Genomic DNA, 14,599 nt, shown 5'->3' with positions numbered 1-14,599 from the left:
TAGGCTCACAGCTCTTAGTATAATGAATAAAATCTCTTCCTTTGTGAGGGCTCTGGTACAGTTAGCCTTTAGAGATATTAATTTCACTGCCAAATTAATGCGATGATGCATTTGACAACACCTACAATGAATTTTAGATATTGTAACTTTTTGTTGCACAAATGTATAACCCATAGAACTATGTATGTTGCTATAGAAGTCTTAAAAGCCTATAAACGTCTACTGTAGTTTGTAGCATTACAACACAAAGTAAACTAATATGTTTTTAGAAAGTGAAGGATTTTAAATGGATAAGTTAATGACACTTTTTTGTCTTTCTTTTTTTTAACAACATCAAGTGATATGGCAATGCACAAATGTCATGACCACACATGGTCATTTACTTAAGATGCTTTGCAATTTATGTAATGTATATGTTATATTTCCAAATGTTGATGTTTTTGCTAATGCATTTGTAAGTTACCATATTTTGCATTGGATTATTAAAGACTATGCAAGTCTGCTTGTTCAGAAAACCATCTTGTCTTGCTATCTTTACTCCATAGTGTTCCATTTTAAACCTCATTAAAAATTCAAATTCATTTATAGGTAAAATTAATTTGAGTCCTGAAAGTCTGAACAATTTGCAGGGTTCATTAATTAATTTTAAATTACATTGTGATCATACCTCTTTGTTACTTTGGTGTATGCAGTATAAAATAGTGTAGATGTAAGCTCCGTGTTTCATCAATGCAGCACCTATAACCATGAGTGGCTGCAGTTTTTCTTTAGCTCACCTGACCGTGGAGGATAAATGACATGAGATGTAATGGTGGTGTCAGGAGAGAAGAATCTGCATAATTATCTGCATCAGTCACTGTCTTGTTTGTTAAAAAGAGAAATAATTTTCCTCTGCTGCCTCTCATCTGATTACCTACGATTTAAGTTTGATATTACAGTATTTATGCCATTTTTTCAGTGTAATAACAAAGTGAAATTGATCTGTGAGGGGTATGTTTTATTACGCTGATGACAGATTATTGTCTGAGAGTACAGGAAGGGACAGGGGACTCGCAGTGATGTTTTACGCAGGCCGTCGTTTTGTTGGACAGACAGTTCTCAAGCTTTAACTGGATTCTGCAGGGCGAGAGAGAGAGAGAGAGAGAGAGAGAGAGAGAGAAAGTCAGAGCAAATCATTTCTGCTGCTGCCCAGAATAACCCAGAAAAAAAAAAAATTATAATCACGTGTATGACCAGTGGTTTAAACCCTTTAGGATTACCTCTAGATGTCTCAATCTGTTATATAGGTCTGTCGGGCTACAGATGCGCTCAGCCACAGACAGAATCTTGTACAGAAATGCTAAAAATGCTTCCTGTTCACAAAAAATGTGTTACAATTAAAATACAATTCAACCAACAGTTAACTAATAATTTTATTAAGATGAGAATTATCACATACCTTGAAACCTATATACTGTATATACACACTGTAAATATTTATTAATGTTGTAAATAGAACAAAAATTGTTGTACATTTTACAAAGAAATCTCTTTCTACTTCAAAATATCAAGTTTAATTTTATATGTTACTTGCCATTTCTTTGTAATTATTTGTGGAATTTATTAGCAATTTCTGAGTGAAAATTATTTTTACACCATGCTTATTATTTTTAAACTAATGTATTTATGCAGTCAACATCATCTCATGGTCAAACAAAGTGTGATTACAGTATGTTCAGATCTCTGTTATAGACTCACAAAAGTTAGGAACTATTTGTGCCACCACTTTGACCAAAGTACATGGCACTCAAGCCTTTTGGCCGCTAGGTGGAGCCAAAGAGAGACGTATTTGTGAGACAACGGCCTGTATGCTTGCAAATTTGCACAATTTAAAAGCTTTGAAACTGAAATATATCAGTTTACCCATCACATCATTTGAAACTACGTATGATAAATGTTGGAGATTTTTGCCAAATAATTGAATGAGGAAGAAGCAAAGGTAAGTATCTTTTCAGGCCCACTCTTCCACTGATGCAGTGAGCATTGGCTTACTGATTATGAGCTTCAGGAGTATTGATAGGTCTGATGAATAGGACAATAACATGGGCAAGACACAGAGTGAGCTGATCCTTAATGCTGATTCTGTCAAAATTAGAGTATTGGCAAGACCTGACAAAGCAAAAGTAACAGCACAAAACAAAACAAAAAAAAAATAATAATAATAATAAAAACAAAAAATTAGTAGTGATTCTTTAAATCCTGTTTATAAATGGCTGCAATATAACAAAGAGTGAAAAATTTAAGGGGGTCTGAATACTTTCCGTACCCACTGTACGTTTAGCATATGCAGGAAGATAATGTTTAAGCCGATATGTTATAGGAAAAAAATAGAAGCATCTGCTAATTTAGTTGTTATAGCACAATATGTAAAGTATTAAAACAGGGGTAAGATGATTCCTGCTGGGGTAAGTTGGCCCACTACCTCAGTAAAGAACCCTGCCACCCCCTGATGAACTTTTACAGTATGTATAAATGTCTTTTGATATAGTTCTTTTTGATATTTATAAATTTTCAAAAGTGTCACTAATGTAACATACTAAACCAACTATTAAGTAATTTAGTTGAATAATTATGTCACGAATCCTGTCCATGGACTTCCGTTCGATCACCACCAGAGGTCACCCTTCCATTACATTGACTCTCGCACTACACAAACTGTTGCATGACATCCCGGACTACATATCCCATCATCCATTGCACTAATTGCACACAGCTGTAACCAGTCACACATTCACTATAACACTCACTCAGATCCCTTTCAAACTGCCGAGTATTGTTTAGCATCTATGCTGTTATGCGTAGCTACTTTACTGAGCCAGTTCCCGGTCCTAGTTTGAGTTTCTAGTTCTGAGTCCAAGTCTAGTTTATCCTGTTTATTGCCTTAGTAATTTCGTGTTTTGATCCTAGCCTGTATATCTCGTTTCTGTACGATCTCTGCCTGCCCCGAAGTATATCGCCTGTCTTGGATTACCCCTCTCGTCTCGCCCTGTTCGGATACGGTTTATTCCTCGCCTGGACCATCGCTTGTGTTTCGGATTACTCTTCAGTCTTGCCCTCTATATACCTGTTTGCCATTGTCCGACACTTGCCTGTTTTGGCTATGGTTCAGAATAAAGCTTTGCACATGGATCCGCATGCCTCTCGTCTTGTTTGCCCCATAACAAATTAAATACAAAATTGGGACACAAAATTAAATCAATTAACCTCAAAATTGTTTTGACTGACTAAATGTGACAAATGATGATATTCAGAATAATAAAATAAAAATGGCATAGCCATTCATTCATTCAGCTAGATAGATATAGATACATTATAGCCATTAAAAAATATATTTTTTTATCTCTACAAACTGCCAATAACCTACATAAAATTACAGTCCTAAATGCAGCGAGTTTTTTGTTTTGTTTCTGTGATTTAGTGATTTATTAATGAATGCATCATAAGGTTAAAGTACTGGGTCAGGCAGGGGCCATTTGTGCTTTTAAGGGGCACACTTTAACATTTATCTTAGATAACACTTTAACATTTATCTCAGAGGGGGGACAGAAAGGACCCCCAGCCCCTAACATATAACAATATATACATTTGGTATAGCCTAATGTTTGCTACACCCCTACATGTAGCCTACATGATGTAGGCCTAAACTATGATAACTTGTAACTAACTTGTAACTATAAACTGTAAGCCAATATTTATAGTGACTGCGAGATCTACAAACTGAAGTGTAGGCTATTACACTGAAATGCATTATTCGCAATGCATTGCATGTAAATTTAAAAAAAGAGTGTTTAGCTTAATCTATAGATGTCAGTCCACGTGATCGCTGTTGTGAGCGCATGTATGCTTGCTCCATTCCCTCTATTCCAGAAGGTGTGACGTGAAGGCAATTAGCGCTCAGATTCGCAGAGAGGTCTGGTGAGGGACAGACGGCGCCCGCTTTTCACACACGCACTCCTGCAAAACAACACCAGTCTTTATCTGAGGAGAGAGTTTATTGACGTGGCGTCACTCCAATTAAAGCATCGCGGAACAACATGAATCTGCTCATACTGGCGACACTTTTCTCAGTGATTTTGGCCGAAAAATCACCTCGGCTGAAATTCACCGTGATGGGTAAGACTTTATGCTTCTTCAGTGTAATAGTTTCAGTCCGCATGGATTCTGTGGAGAGTAATGGATTTTTTTCGATCTCAGTCTCTGATGGTTATTCTTACTAAAGCAGAAATTGCTAATCTTATTTTCCCCTGGGGAAAACAAAAATTGCTGCGTAATAAGACTTCATATTTCATTAGGATGTAAAAAACAGAAAAAGTCAAATCACAATGTTAGTGAATGGAAGCAGGCCAAGATGGGCACTGATTGCTTTACATTGCTGTTTTGAAAACAAAAACCGATTGAGGCTTATATGCACGTCATGACTTCACTTTATCACGTAGGCTATATGTGATATTAATTATGGTTAAGAGTAGCCTACATAAGCCTATATATTAAACTACAATGAAAAATACAGTAAACGCAACGCGTTAAGTACTGACACTGAAAGCACATAGTGATGGAGAAACAATATCTCAACTAAACATATCCTAAACATTTCTAACATATCTAAGAGCCGAAGGTTCATACAAGGATGCTGGAAGGATTTTTGACTGTGTATCCATAGTAACATATCTTTAAGACATGTTAGTGGTGTTAGTCAAGACTAGAGCTAGTAGCATGCTTGGGATGCGTGAGTAAACAAGCTCGTGAATCTTCCTGGATGCTACGGAATAAGTAATTTTCTGAAACGACCATTCGCTTTCTCACTAAACTTGTAAATGCATTGAATGACGTTGCTAATTTTGAACGCAGTTTTCGTGTAGAATACGCTGCAAGTGGGTTTGATTTAAGAAAATCATAGGACGCAATCTACAGAGCTGCAATGCAGGTGCGCGAGTTAACGGGAATGATGGCACTGCAGCAACTGATGCATTTCCAAGACCCAGGACACAACATGGGATCCAAGAAAAAACACACTCGCAGAAGAGAATAGCCCATGGAAAATTCCACGAAACCTACCGCTATTATTTATTACAAGCACGTTCACAGTCGTCTATGTCGATACAACCAATATGGGACATGCGATTCACAAGTGTTTATTTGAAAACATCGACATGTCTCACGGTCATCGCCGTCAGTGTTACGTGATACTACAACGTCTCACAATTACAGATACGAGGAAGCAACGAGAAAGACCAATATGCGTCTCCAATGAGGTCTTGACCGCCCACTTCAGCACCATGGACAACGATGCTTGCCCAAATCCTCAATTCAGTGCACGTCTTCCCTGAAATCACGAAGGATGCGATGGCGAGACAAATAATCCCATAAACTAAAGGTCTGTGTTATGGAAAACGACACCTTCGTATGCAAATAAAAACCGGATCAGACTGGTCTGCAGGTTTTTCGACCTCGCCAGACCCCGCTTCGAATAGCCAGTAATTAAGATGAAATCTCTAGCAGCGCAGACTGAGACAAACACCTGTTGCAACGTGTTAGTTTTATGAAATAATCGCAAATCTCCGCTTTATACAATGTAGTATCAATAATTTATAGTTTTACATAGCTGCCTACCCCTGACAACCACCTTTGATAGTTTTCTCCATTTAGGTCAGATGAAAAACACCTACGAAAGTGGCTTAGACATTTGAGTTAAACTTTTAGATCAATTAGATCTCAACGGGTTTTGCTCTAAAACCCAGATTTTACAGTGAAAATCAATTCAAAGCCCTTAAATAATATAACAATGTTTAATATACAACAAGTCCAACAATATGCAAAATGATTTACATTGAACAGGCAGAAGAGAGGAAAATTGACAGTTTTGTTAAAAGAATAGTTCATCCGAGATGTAGATGAGTTTGTTTCTTCATCTGAACAGATTTGGCTTATTTTCCCCTGGGGAAAACAAAAATTGCTGCGTAATAAGACTTCATATTTCATTAGGATGTAAAAAACAGAAAAAGTCAAATCACAATGTTAGTGAATGGAAGCAGGCCAAGATGGGCACTGATTGCTTTACATTGCTGTTTTGAAAACAAAAACCGATTGAGGCTTATATGCACGTCATGACTTCACTTTATCACGTAGGCTATATGTGATATTAATTATGGTTAAGAGTAGCCTACATAAGCCTATATATTAAACTACAATGAAAAATACAGTAAACGCAACGCGTTAAGTACTGACACTGAAAGCACATAGTGATGGAGAAACAATATCTCAACTAAACATATCCTAAACATTTCTAACATATCTAAGAGCCGAAGGTTCATACAAGGATGCTGGAAGGATTTTTGACTGTGTATCCATAGTAACATATCTTTAAGACATGTTAGTGGTGTTAGTCAAGACTAGAGCTAGTAGCATGCTTGGGATGCGTGAGTAAACAAGCTCGTGAATCTTCCTGGATGCTACGGAATAAGTAATTTTCTGAAACGACCATTCGCTTTCTCACTAAACTTGTAAATGCATTGAATGACGTTGCTAATTTTGAACGCAGTTTTCGTGTAGAATACGCTGCAAGTGGGTTTGATTTAAGAAAATCATAGGACGCAATCTACAGAGCTGCAATGCAGGTGCGCGAGTTAACGGGAATGATGGCACTGCAGCAACTGATGCATTTCCAAGACCCAGGACACAACATGGGATCCAAGAAAAAACACACTCGCAGAAGAGAATAGCCCATGGAAAATTCCACGAAACCTACCGCTATTATTTATTACAAGCACGTTCACAGTCGTCTATGTCGATACAACCAATATGGGACATGCGATTCACAAGTGTTTATTTGAAAACATCGACATGTCTCACGGTCATCGCCGTCAGTGTTACGTGATACTACAACGTCTCACAATTACAGATACGAGGAAGCAACGAGAAAGACCAATATGCGTCTCCAATGAGGTCTTGACCGCCCACTTCAGCACCATGGACAACGATGCTTGCCCAAATCCTCAATTCAGTGCACGTCTTCCCTGAAATCACGAAGGATGCGATGGCGAGACAAATAATCCCATAAACTAAAGGTCTGTGTTATGGAAAACGACACCTTCGTATGCAAATAAAAACCGGATCAGACTGGTCTGCAGGTTTTTCGACCTCGCCAGACCCCGCTTCGAATAGCCAGTAATTAAGATGAAATCTCTAGCAGCGCAGACTGAGACAAACACCTGTTGCAACGTGTTAGTTTTATGAAATAATCGCAAATCTCCGCTTTATACAATGTAGTATCAATAATTTATAGTTTTACATAGCTGCCTACCCCTGACAACCACCTTTGATAGTTTTCTCCATTTAGGTCAGATGAAAAACACCTACGAAAGTGGCTTAGACATTTGAGTTAAACTTTTAGATCAATTAGATCTCAACGGGTTTTGCTCTAAAACCCAGATTTTACAGTGAAAATCAATTCAAAGCCCTTAAATAATATAACAATGTTTAATATACAACAAGTCCAACAATATGCAAAATGATTTACATTGAACAGGCAGAAGAGAGGAAAATTGACAGTTTTGTTAAAAGAATAGTTCATCCGAGATGTAGATGAGTTTGTTTCTTCATCTGAACAGATTTGGAGAAATTTAGCATTACATCACTTGCTCACCAATGAATCCTCTGCAGTGAATGGGTGCCTTCAGAATAAGAGTCCAAATAGCTGATAAGCATCACAATAATCCACAAGTAATCCACACAACTCCAGCCCATCAATTAACATTCTGTGAAGTAAAAAGCTACATATTGTAATCCATCATTAAGAAATTGTAAACTTCAAAACATTGCTTTCGGCTAAAATATGAGTCCTCTATCCATAATGTTGCTTTCTCCAGTGAAAAAAAAATAGTCTCATCTGAATCAGGCTGAAATATGCACAGATCAATTGAAAACAGTACAAAACAATTGGATTTTAATTTGGGAGGACAACAGGGGATGCACTTTTCAACATTATTATGAATTATGGACTGGTATTTTGGCAAGAAGTGACTTAATGATGGCTTTGATTTTTTACAAACATGCAGCTTTTCAATTCACAATTGACTCACTTCAGTAACTGATGGACTGGATTACTTGTGGATTATTCAACTGTTTGGACTCCTATTTTGATGTCACCCAGAGGTGAGCAAGTGATGTAATGCTACATTTCTCCAAATCTGTTTCAATGAACAAAAACTTATCTACATCTTTAATGGCCTGAGGGTGAGTTAATTTTTTAGCTAATTGTAATTTTTTGGGTGAACTATTCCTTTAATGCATACACTGGATGCAACACTGGTTAAAATATTCAGTTAATATTAGCAGAGTTTGGATGCACAGCCTTTTATCTCAACAATAAAAGCACTGGAAGCATTTAATGCATTTAAATTAGCTCATATAAAAAGCCTATTATTTTGTTATCGTAACTATACATATTTTTATGGCTAGTTGCATTTTATTATTTGCATTTGCATAGTTTTCCCTGTGACACATTTTTGAATTGCAACTCACCAGTTGAGAACCACTATTTTAGTAGACACACATTATTTATTCATGCAATATGTGAATATATACATATAAAGACTGCCAGAAACATTGTTTATACACTGCATTTCTGACAATTTGTCTATAGAGTCACCTCGGTTTCGCTTCATGAAGCCGGAGAACTACACAACAGTTTACCACCAACAGAAAACTGATGTCCTGTATGTGGGGGGTCAAGGGGTCATCTATAAGCTCACCTTCAGTGATAAAGGAGTGCATGACACGCAGGTAGGGGGGCTGACACCATAACCTGAAGCCAAAGTAGATCTATCACTGTCCTAAATCCTGACCCAGATTGCTGGTTCTCAGCAAGTAGCAAAACTGTGCTATTATTTATGGAGCAGAACAATGCTTTATAATGGAGGTTCACTGAAATGATTAATTGCCATGGAGGGATAGTTATGGTTTCTTATCATTTTACTGTCGCCATAACACTTTATGATCTGTTTCTCACTGTAATCAATAGAATATAGCTTTAACATGATGAGAATAATTTGTCGGGACATTATTATGTACGCAAGGCTGCATGATTAGTAATGTTGTTGATGTGCTCACAGATCCATGCACTGATGGATGAGAATGCAAAAGAGACATGTGTCTCTAAATCACCAGTATGGAAGGTAAGAGAAACAATCCAACAATATTTAGTCAATCAGACCTCAAGTTGCCTGTGATTTCAAGCAAAGAATAGGATTATCTTAACTCATTTAAGCCTTGTGATTCAGTGCACTCACAAATCTAACCACAAGAAATGACTAGCACAATGTCTCCAGTTATCCATTTTTTCTAAACCATCAGGTTTAGCTGGATTATAATAAATAAAAAATTCTGAAACTGACTAATCAGAACATTTGTGAACATGTTTCCCAGATGCTCCTCATTATGCAAGCTGGAGCCTGGCTGGATTCACTGCCCTGGTTCAACTTAGACAGAAATAGTCATCCATGATGAGTAGGTCATCACTCAGAGTTGACTGAATGAGGCTATTTTTTAAGGGTAATGGCACAGACAGCCAACTGATGAGTGATGGGCTTCTTTAAATATCTAAATAAAGATGGTGGTTAGGAGTGGTTATGTTGATCATTCTGAAAAACAAAGTTGATTACGTCCACAAAATCCAGTTTAGTATAGAAAAAAGTAAAAATGGATGACATACTGTGTTTAGCAACTATATCTATTTCTGTAATTTATAATATATGATGTCTATATGTTTTGCATTGACACAAATTGTGTCCTTTCATCTTTCTGTAGCAAGAGTGTGATAATTTCATCACAGTAATTGAGAGAGTCGGCGATTCATTTGTGGTCTGTGGGACAAGAGCCAGTGCTCCTAAATGTTGGCTCCTGGTAAGAAGCCTTACCTGCCATTATATATGTGACTATTACAGTCCTGAAGCAGTTTAAACTCCCATCTGTAAGCAAAACATTTTTAAGATGTGTCTTTCTTTGTTATTTGTTATGTTATAGCATAGCATTCAGAGTAAGCATTTGATCAATTCTTGCTTTCATTGCCAGTGCAATGCTCTACTGTTTGAGACACAGGAAGGTCAAATTATCTATCTATTCTGTAATTAAAGAAACAAAAACAAAAACATGCACACCGCACCTGCTCAGTGCAGACATTTCAAGTTCCTTTAATATCACAACTGTTGTGAAGACAATTATCGAATGTTAGTTGTTTCAATCACTATTTCAATTGCTTTAGCTTTTTCTGTGGATTACATCAAAGAGCAAAGGAAAACGAGACCTGTTTTCCCTGCGAGCTCAGCTGCTTTGGCAGAATTCATCCTATTTATTTAACTGCTTCTGTATTATTGTGCACATTTTCATAATCTTAGTGTGTCTCTGCCGTGGGTGTGATTTATAACCCAACCATTTAACAGTTTCCTTCACCACTGTGCTAGGATGAAAATCAGACGGTACGGAAAGCAATACAATAAAATGAGAGTTTGACATCTGGAATGTGGGACACACATTTAGTGGATGAATAATATTATGGAAAAAAGTTTTCAGCATCTTTTTTTGCTAAAAAGTGGCCTGATTTCTCAAAGTACTGCAGTGTCTATGCTGTTTTTTAAATGAAAAGCCTGAGAAGTACTGAATAATCACATCATCTCTCTCACCCAGGTAAATGACAGTGTACTGACGGACATGTCGGAGGAAACAGCAGCGTCTAACATCTTGGCACCTTTCCCTTCTCAGCGCTCCATCAGTCTATCAGCAGGTAGAGAGAGAGGAGAGGAATGGTGAAAGGGAAAAAGAAGGATATAATCCAAGGAAGATGAGAATGTTATTTGTTCACATTTTCTTTCATTTTGATATGTACAGTGCATCAGACTGTAATGTAACTTTTAATGAATTTTATTCTCTGACCTGACATAAATGACGTCCATCAGAGAACAGAGATCCAGGTGTTATAAACAAAGCATTATACTGATGATATAGTGTGTATCGGATGAATAACAGCACAACTTCCAAAAAGAACAGCAATCCCTGTAGTATATGATAAAGAGAGCTCTCACCCTTCTCTTCTCGTTCTAAATGTCAAATACAAAATTGAGTAGTTTATATGCTACGTGTGGTTAGCAGAGCTGAAAGGTCAACACTGATTCTGACTGAAATTGCATGTCTCAACAATGTCTCTTCTGTCAGTCAGAATTAAGTAGAAGCAGCACTGGCATGAAATTGCTTTGTGTGTGCGTTCACAGCCCTCTTTTTTTAGTTCGAGTATCAAAGTATTGCAAACATGTCTAAATTTGAATCAAAGTTTAAGGGAATCTTTGATTTGACAGAACTGTAGTCACAGAGGTTTGGCAGATGGATATACTTCTCTCTCTCTCGCTCCTCTTTTAGATGGGAATCTGTACTCTGCTTTGTCAGCGGTTGCAGGACAGACTGGCTCTATCCGCCGCACATATGGCTCCAAAAAGCAGCTGAAGACAGAGAATAAATGGTTACAGAGTGAGTTGACAGTTGTTATCTATACTGCATTAGCAGTTTGGAGATTTTCTTTAAGGACTGAGCTAACGAATCCAGCTATGCTGTGTCAGCCTATTATTCAATCAGATACATTACTGTAAAACAGAGTTTGTTTTAAAGTCCTAGAGTGACCAAAAGAAAAAAAAAAGGAAAAATAAATAGAAAATCAGGGGAAAAAAAGAAAATATAGTTTTAAATTTTTTATTTTTTTAAAGAAGTCACGTGTGTTCACCAAGACTGGATTTATTTGTTTAAAAAAAATACAGTAAAAATAGTAATATTGTGAAATATTATTACAATTTAAAATAAGTGTTTTTTTGTTTTAATATATCATTTATTCCTGTGATGGCAAAGCTGAATTTTCACATGATCCTTCAGAAATCATTTTAATAAGCTGATTTGCTGCATTTCTTATAAGAAAAATTTCTTATATTTGAATATGAATATTTTTGTGGAAACTGTAATAATTTTTTTCAGGATTCTTTGATGAATAGAAAGTTTAAAAACAGCATATGAAAAATATTTTTTTAAGATAATGTAAATGTCTTTACTGTCACTTTTGATTAATTTAATGAATAAAAGTATTACACTTTTGAATTGCAGTCTATGGAATATATATATATATAAATTATTTTATTTGAATTTTACTAGTAGTCCAACCCCATTCTTATATCATAAGATATAAGTATTTTAAACATTAAAAAAAAAAATGTTTACATAACCAATGTAAAGGTTTAAAGACTGATGCTTTTAAATACAAGTTTAAGCCTATGAAAATAATAAATCTGCTCTCACCCTCTCTCTCAGATCCCCAGTTTGCTGGAGCTGCTGTGATACCATACACAGAGAAACTCAAAGATGAGATCTATTTCTTCTTCAGTGAGGTCAACAGTACAACCAGTCTAGATGAAGAGCCATACAGGGCTCGCATAGGACGAGTCTGCATGGTAACAAGCTTTTATCCATTCTTGCTTCATATACACTGCTGTGAGGACACTAGGTTTCTGATAACCTTTGCATCTGCGGCTCAGGTTGATGAGGGAGGGCTTCAGAACATGCTGCCAAACTCCTGGACTACGTTCCTGAAGGCACGTATTATGTGTGGAAAAGCTGGAACTCCTGTACAGTACAACAGCTTCAAGCAGGCTTTTGTTCTGTCCTCTTCTCACCGCACTGGGTTGATATATGGCATCTTCTCCAATGCTTGGTAAGCAGATGTTAAGTCTAAAAGTGAGTGGGAAGACATTTGACATCACGCTGCTGAAATAATGCCTCCAGTAAGACTACATTCTACACCAAAATATACATCCCTATAGATATTTACTCAAAACACTGACACAAACATTGTCAGTTTTGCTTACTTCAGTCTTACCTTTTTTAAAGGTATATACAAATATTGGTACCATATTGATCAATATTACAATTTTTAAAATGTATCAGTGGTTCGATATTTAATGCATGTTTAGTGCATGCTCATTTCCCCAATTTTTACATTAACACTGGTAAATGTAATCTTTAGCAGATCGCTGAATGAATATTAATGTTTTATACTGTTCATTATAATGTTGGGGATCCTAAAAATTAATTTCACCTTTATTTATTTATTTTAAGTATAGTAAATAGTAAAAAATAATTATAAGTAAAAATAATTATTGTTTTATCTGTATTGGCCCAAATTTTAATGTCTGTGAATCGCTACTGTACTTGACTCATTACATTTATCTATACTTGATTAAAGGAATAGCTCACCCAAAAAATGAAAATTTGCTGAACATTTACACACCCTCAGGCCATCCAAGATGTTGATGAGTTTGTTTATTTATCGGAACAGATTTGGAGAAATGTAGCATTACATCACTTGCTCACCAGTGAATCATCTGCAGTGAATGGGTGCCATCAGAATGAGATTCCAAACAGCTGATAAAAACATCACAATAATTCATAAGTAATCCACATGACGCCAGTTGATCAAATGTCTTTTCATGCAAAAGGCTACATGTTTGTAAAAAAAATTAAAATAATTCATCATTCACTTTTGGCCAAAATACAAAATTGTCATGAATTATTCCTTTAAGATCCATTTCCACATTTATGTCTTTTACAGGAACACCACTGTAGTGTGTGCATACTCCATTGAAGACATTGACCAAGCCTTTTCTACATCCAAACTGAAGGGCTACAACTCACCTTTATCAACTCCCCGTCCTGGAACGGTACAACACACTGAAACATTAACCAGTCAAAGGCAAAATTATGTGCCAACAGACAGTCATGTTGTTATACATACAGTATGATTACATTCTAAACTTTTATTAAATTAATTTTGAATCCATCTACAAAACAAAGGCACAGTCTGATTCGTAATTTGGTTCACCTTTATCCAGTGTGCTTTTAGGAATAACACTTTCGCTCATAACCAGAAGATCCTGACTGTGATCAAGGATCACCCTGAGATTGAGGACATGATCATCCCGGTCGACGAAGCTCCTCTGGACCTGCCAGTTCAAGACCACTTCACACATATTGTGGCAGACACAGTCTTGGCTGTCAATGATGAACACTACAGCATCATTTATCTGGGCACAGGTACTGTGTGAATTGCAGAGAAATGTGCTTTAAAATAGCGCTAAAATGGTGTATTTTTGGGAGCTACACCAATATTGGAATTATGACTGACAGACAAATAGCTGATTTTAATATTCTATTATTGCCTAAATAAATAAAGAATAAAACATGGAAACTAAAATCTTCAGTTTTAAATGCTACAAGGGAATTTAGGCATCACAACATATTAATTTACAGTATAGAAAATGGATATTCTTTTTGAGATTTGCTAAAGATTACATTTAACAGTGTTATTAAATGATTACTGTTTTTAAATATTAACTTTAAGTGAGCTTGAGGTGCGGCAAAAATAATCTAACTGTAAAAATAGAGGAAATGAGCAACACTATTAAAGGGGTCATATGACGTTGCTAAAAAGAACATTATTTTGTGTATTTGGTGTAATGAAATGTGTTTATGCGGT

The 14,599-nt window shown here is 36.3% G+C and overlaps 1 protein-coding gene and 1 long non-coding RNA gene across 2 annotated transcripts in view; one reads left to right on the top strand and one right to left on the bottom strand.

Moving 5' to 3' along the window:
• Positions 1-984: 984 nt before the first annotated feature.
• Positions 985-11,039, bottom strand: LOC107663309 (uncharacterized). The gene is made up of 3 exons (XR_001631317.1): positions 10,966-11,039; positions 10,716-10,806; positions 985-1,116 (listed from the first exon to the last, which is right to left on the bottom strand). It is a non-coding gene; the product is annotated as an uncharacterized LOC107663309 (long non-coding RNA).
• The window catches only part of LOC107663265 (semaphorin-7A-like), a 13,690-nt gene continuing 3,159 nt past the window's right edge, over positions 4,069-14,599 (top strand). Inside the window, exons 1-10 of the mRNA XM_016453449.1 lie at positions 4,069-4,152; positions 8,681-8,820; positions 9,150-9,212; positions 9,844-9,939; positions 10,720-10,816; positions 11,446-11,553; positions 12,379-12,518; positions 12,603-12,778; positions 13,676-13,784; positions 13,956-14,157. Of these exons, the coding sequence (XP_016308935.1) occupies positions 4,074-4,152; positions 8,681-8,820; positions 9,150-9,212; positions 9,844-9,939; positions 10,720-10,816; positions 11,446-11,553; positions 12,379-12,518; positions 12,603-12,778; positions 13,676-13,784; positions 13,956-14,157 (1,210 nt within the window). The 5' untranslated portion in view covers positions 4,069-4,073. The remainder of the gene's footprint in view (positions 4,153-8,680; positions 8,821-9,149; positions 9,213-9,843; positions 9,940-10,719; positions 10,817-11,445; positions 11,554-12,378; positions 12,519-12,602; positions 12,779-13,675; positions 13,785-13,955; positions 14,158-14,599) is intronic.

The sequence above is a fragment of the Sinocyclocheilus anshuiensis genome, unplaced genomic scaffold, assembly GCF_001515605.1.
Source record: "Sinocyclocheilus anshuiensis isolate Anshui unplaced genomic scaffold, SAMN03320099.WGS_v1.1 scaffold3274, whole genome shotgun sequence".
Taxonomy (NCBI): Eukaryota; Metazoa; Chordata; class Actinopteri; order Cypriniformes; family Cyprinidae; genus Sinocyclocheilus; species Sinocyclocheilus anshuiensis.
This window is presented reverse-complemented; position numbering and strand designations above follow the sequence as displayed.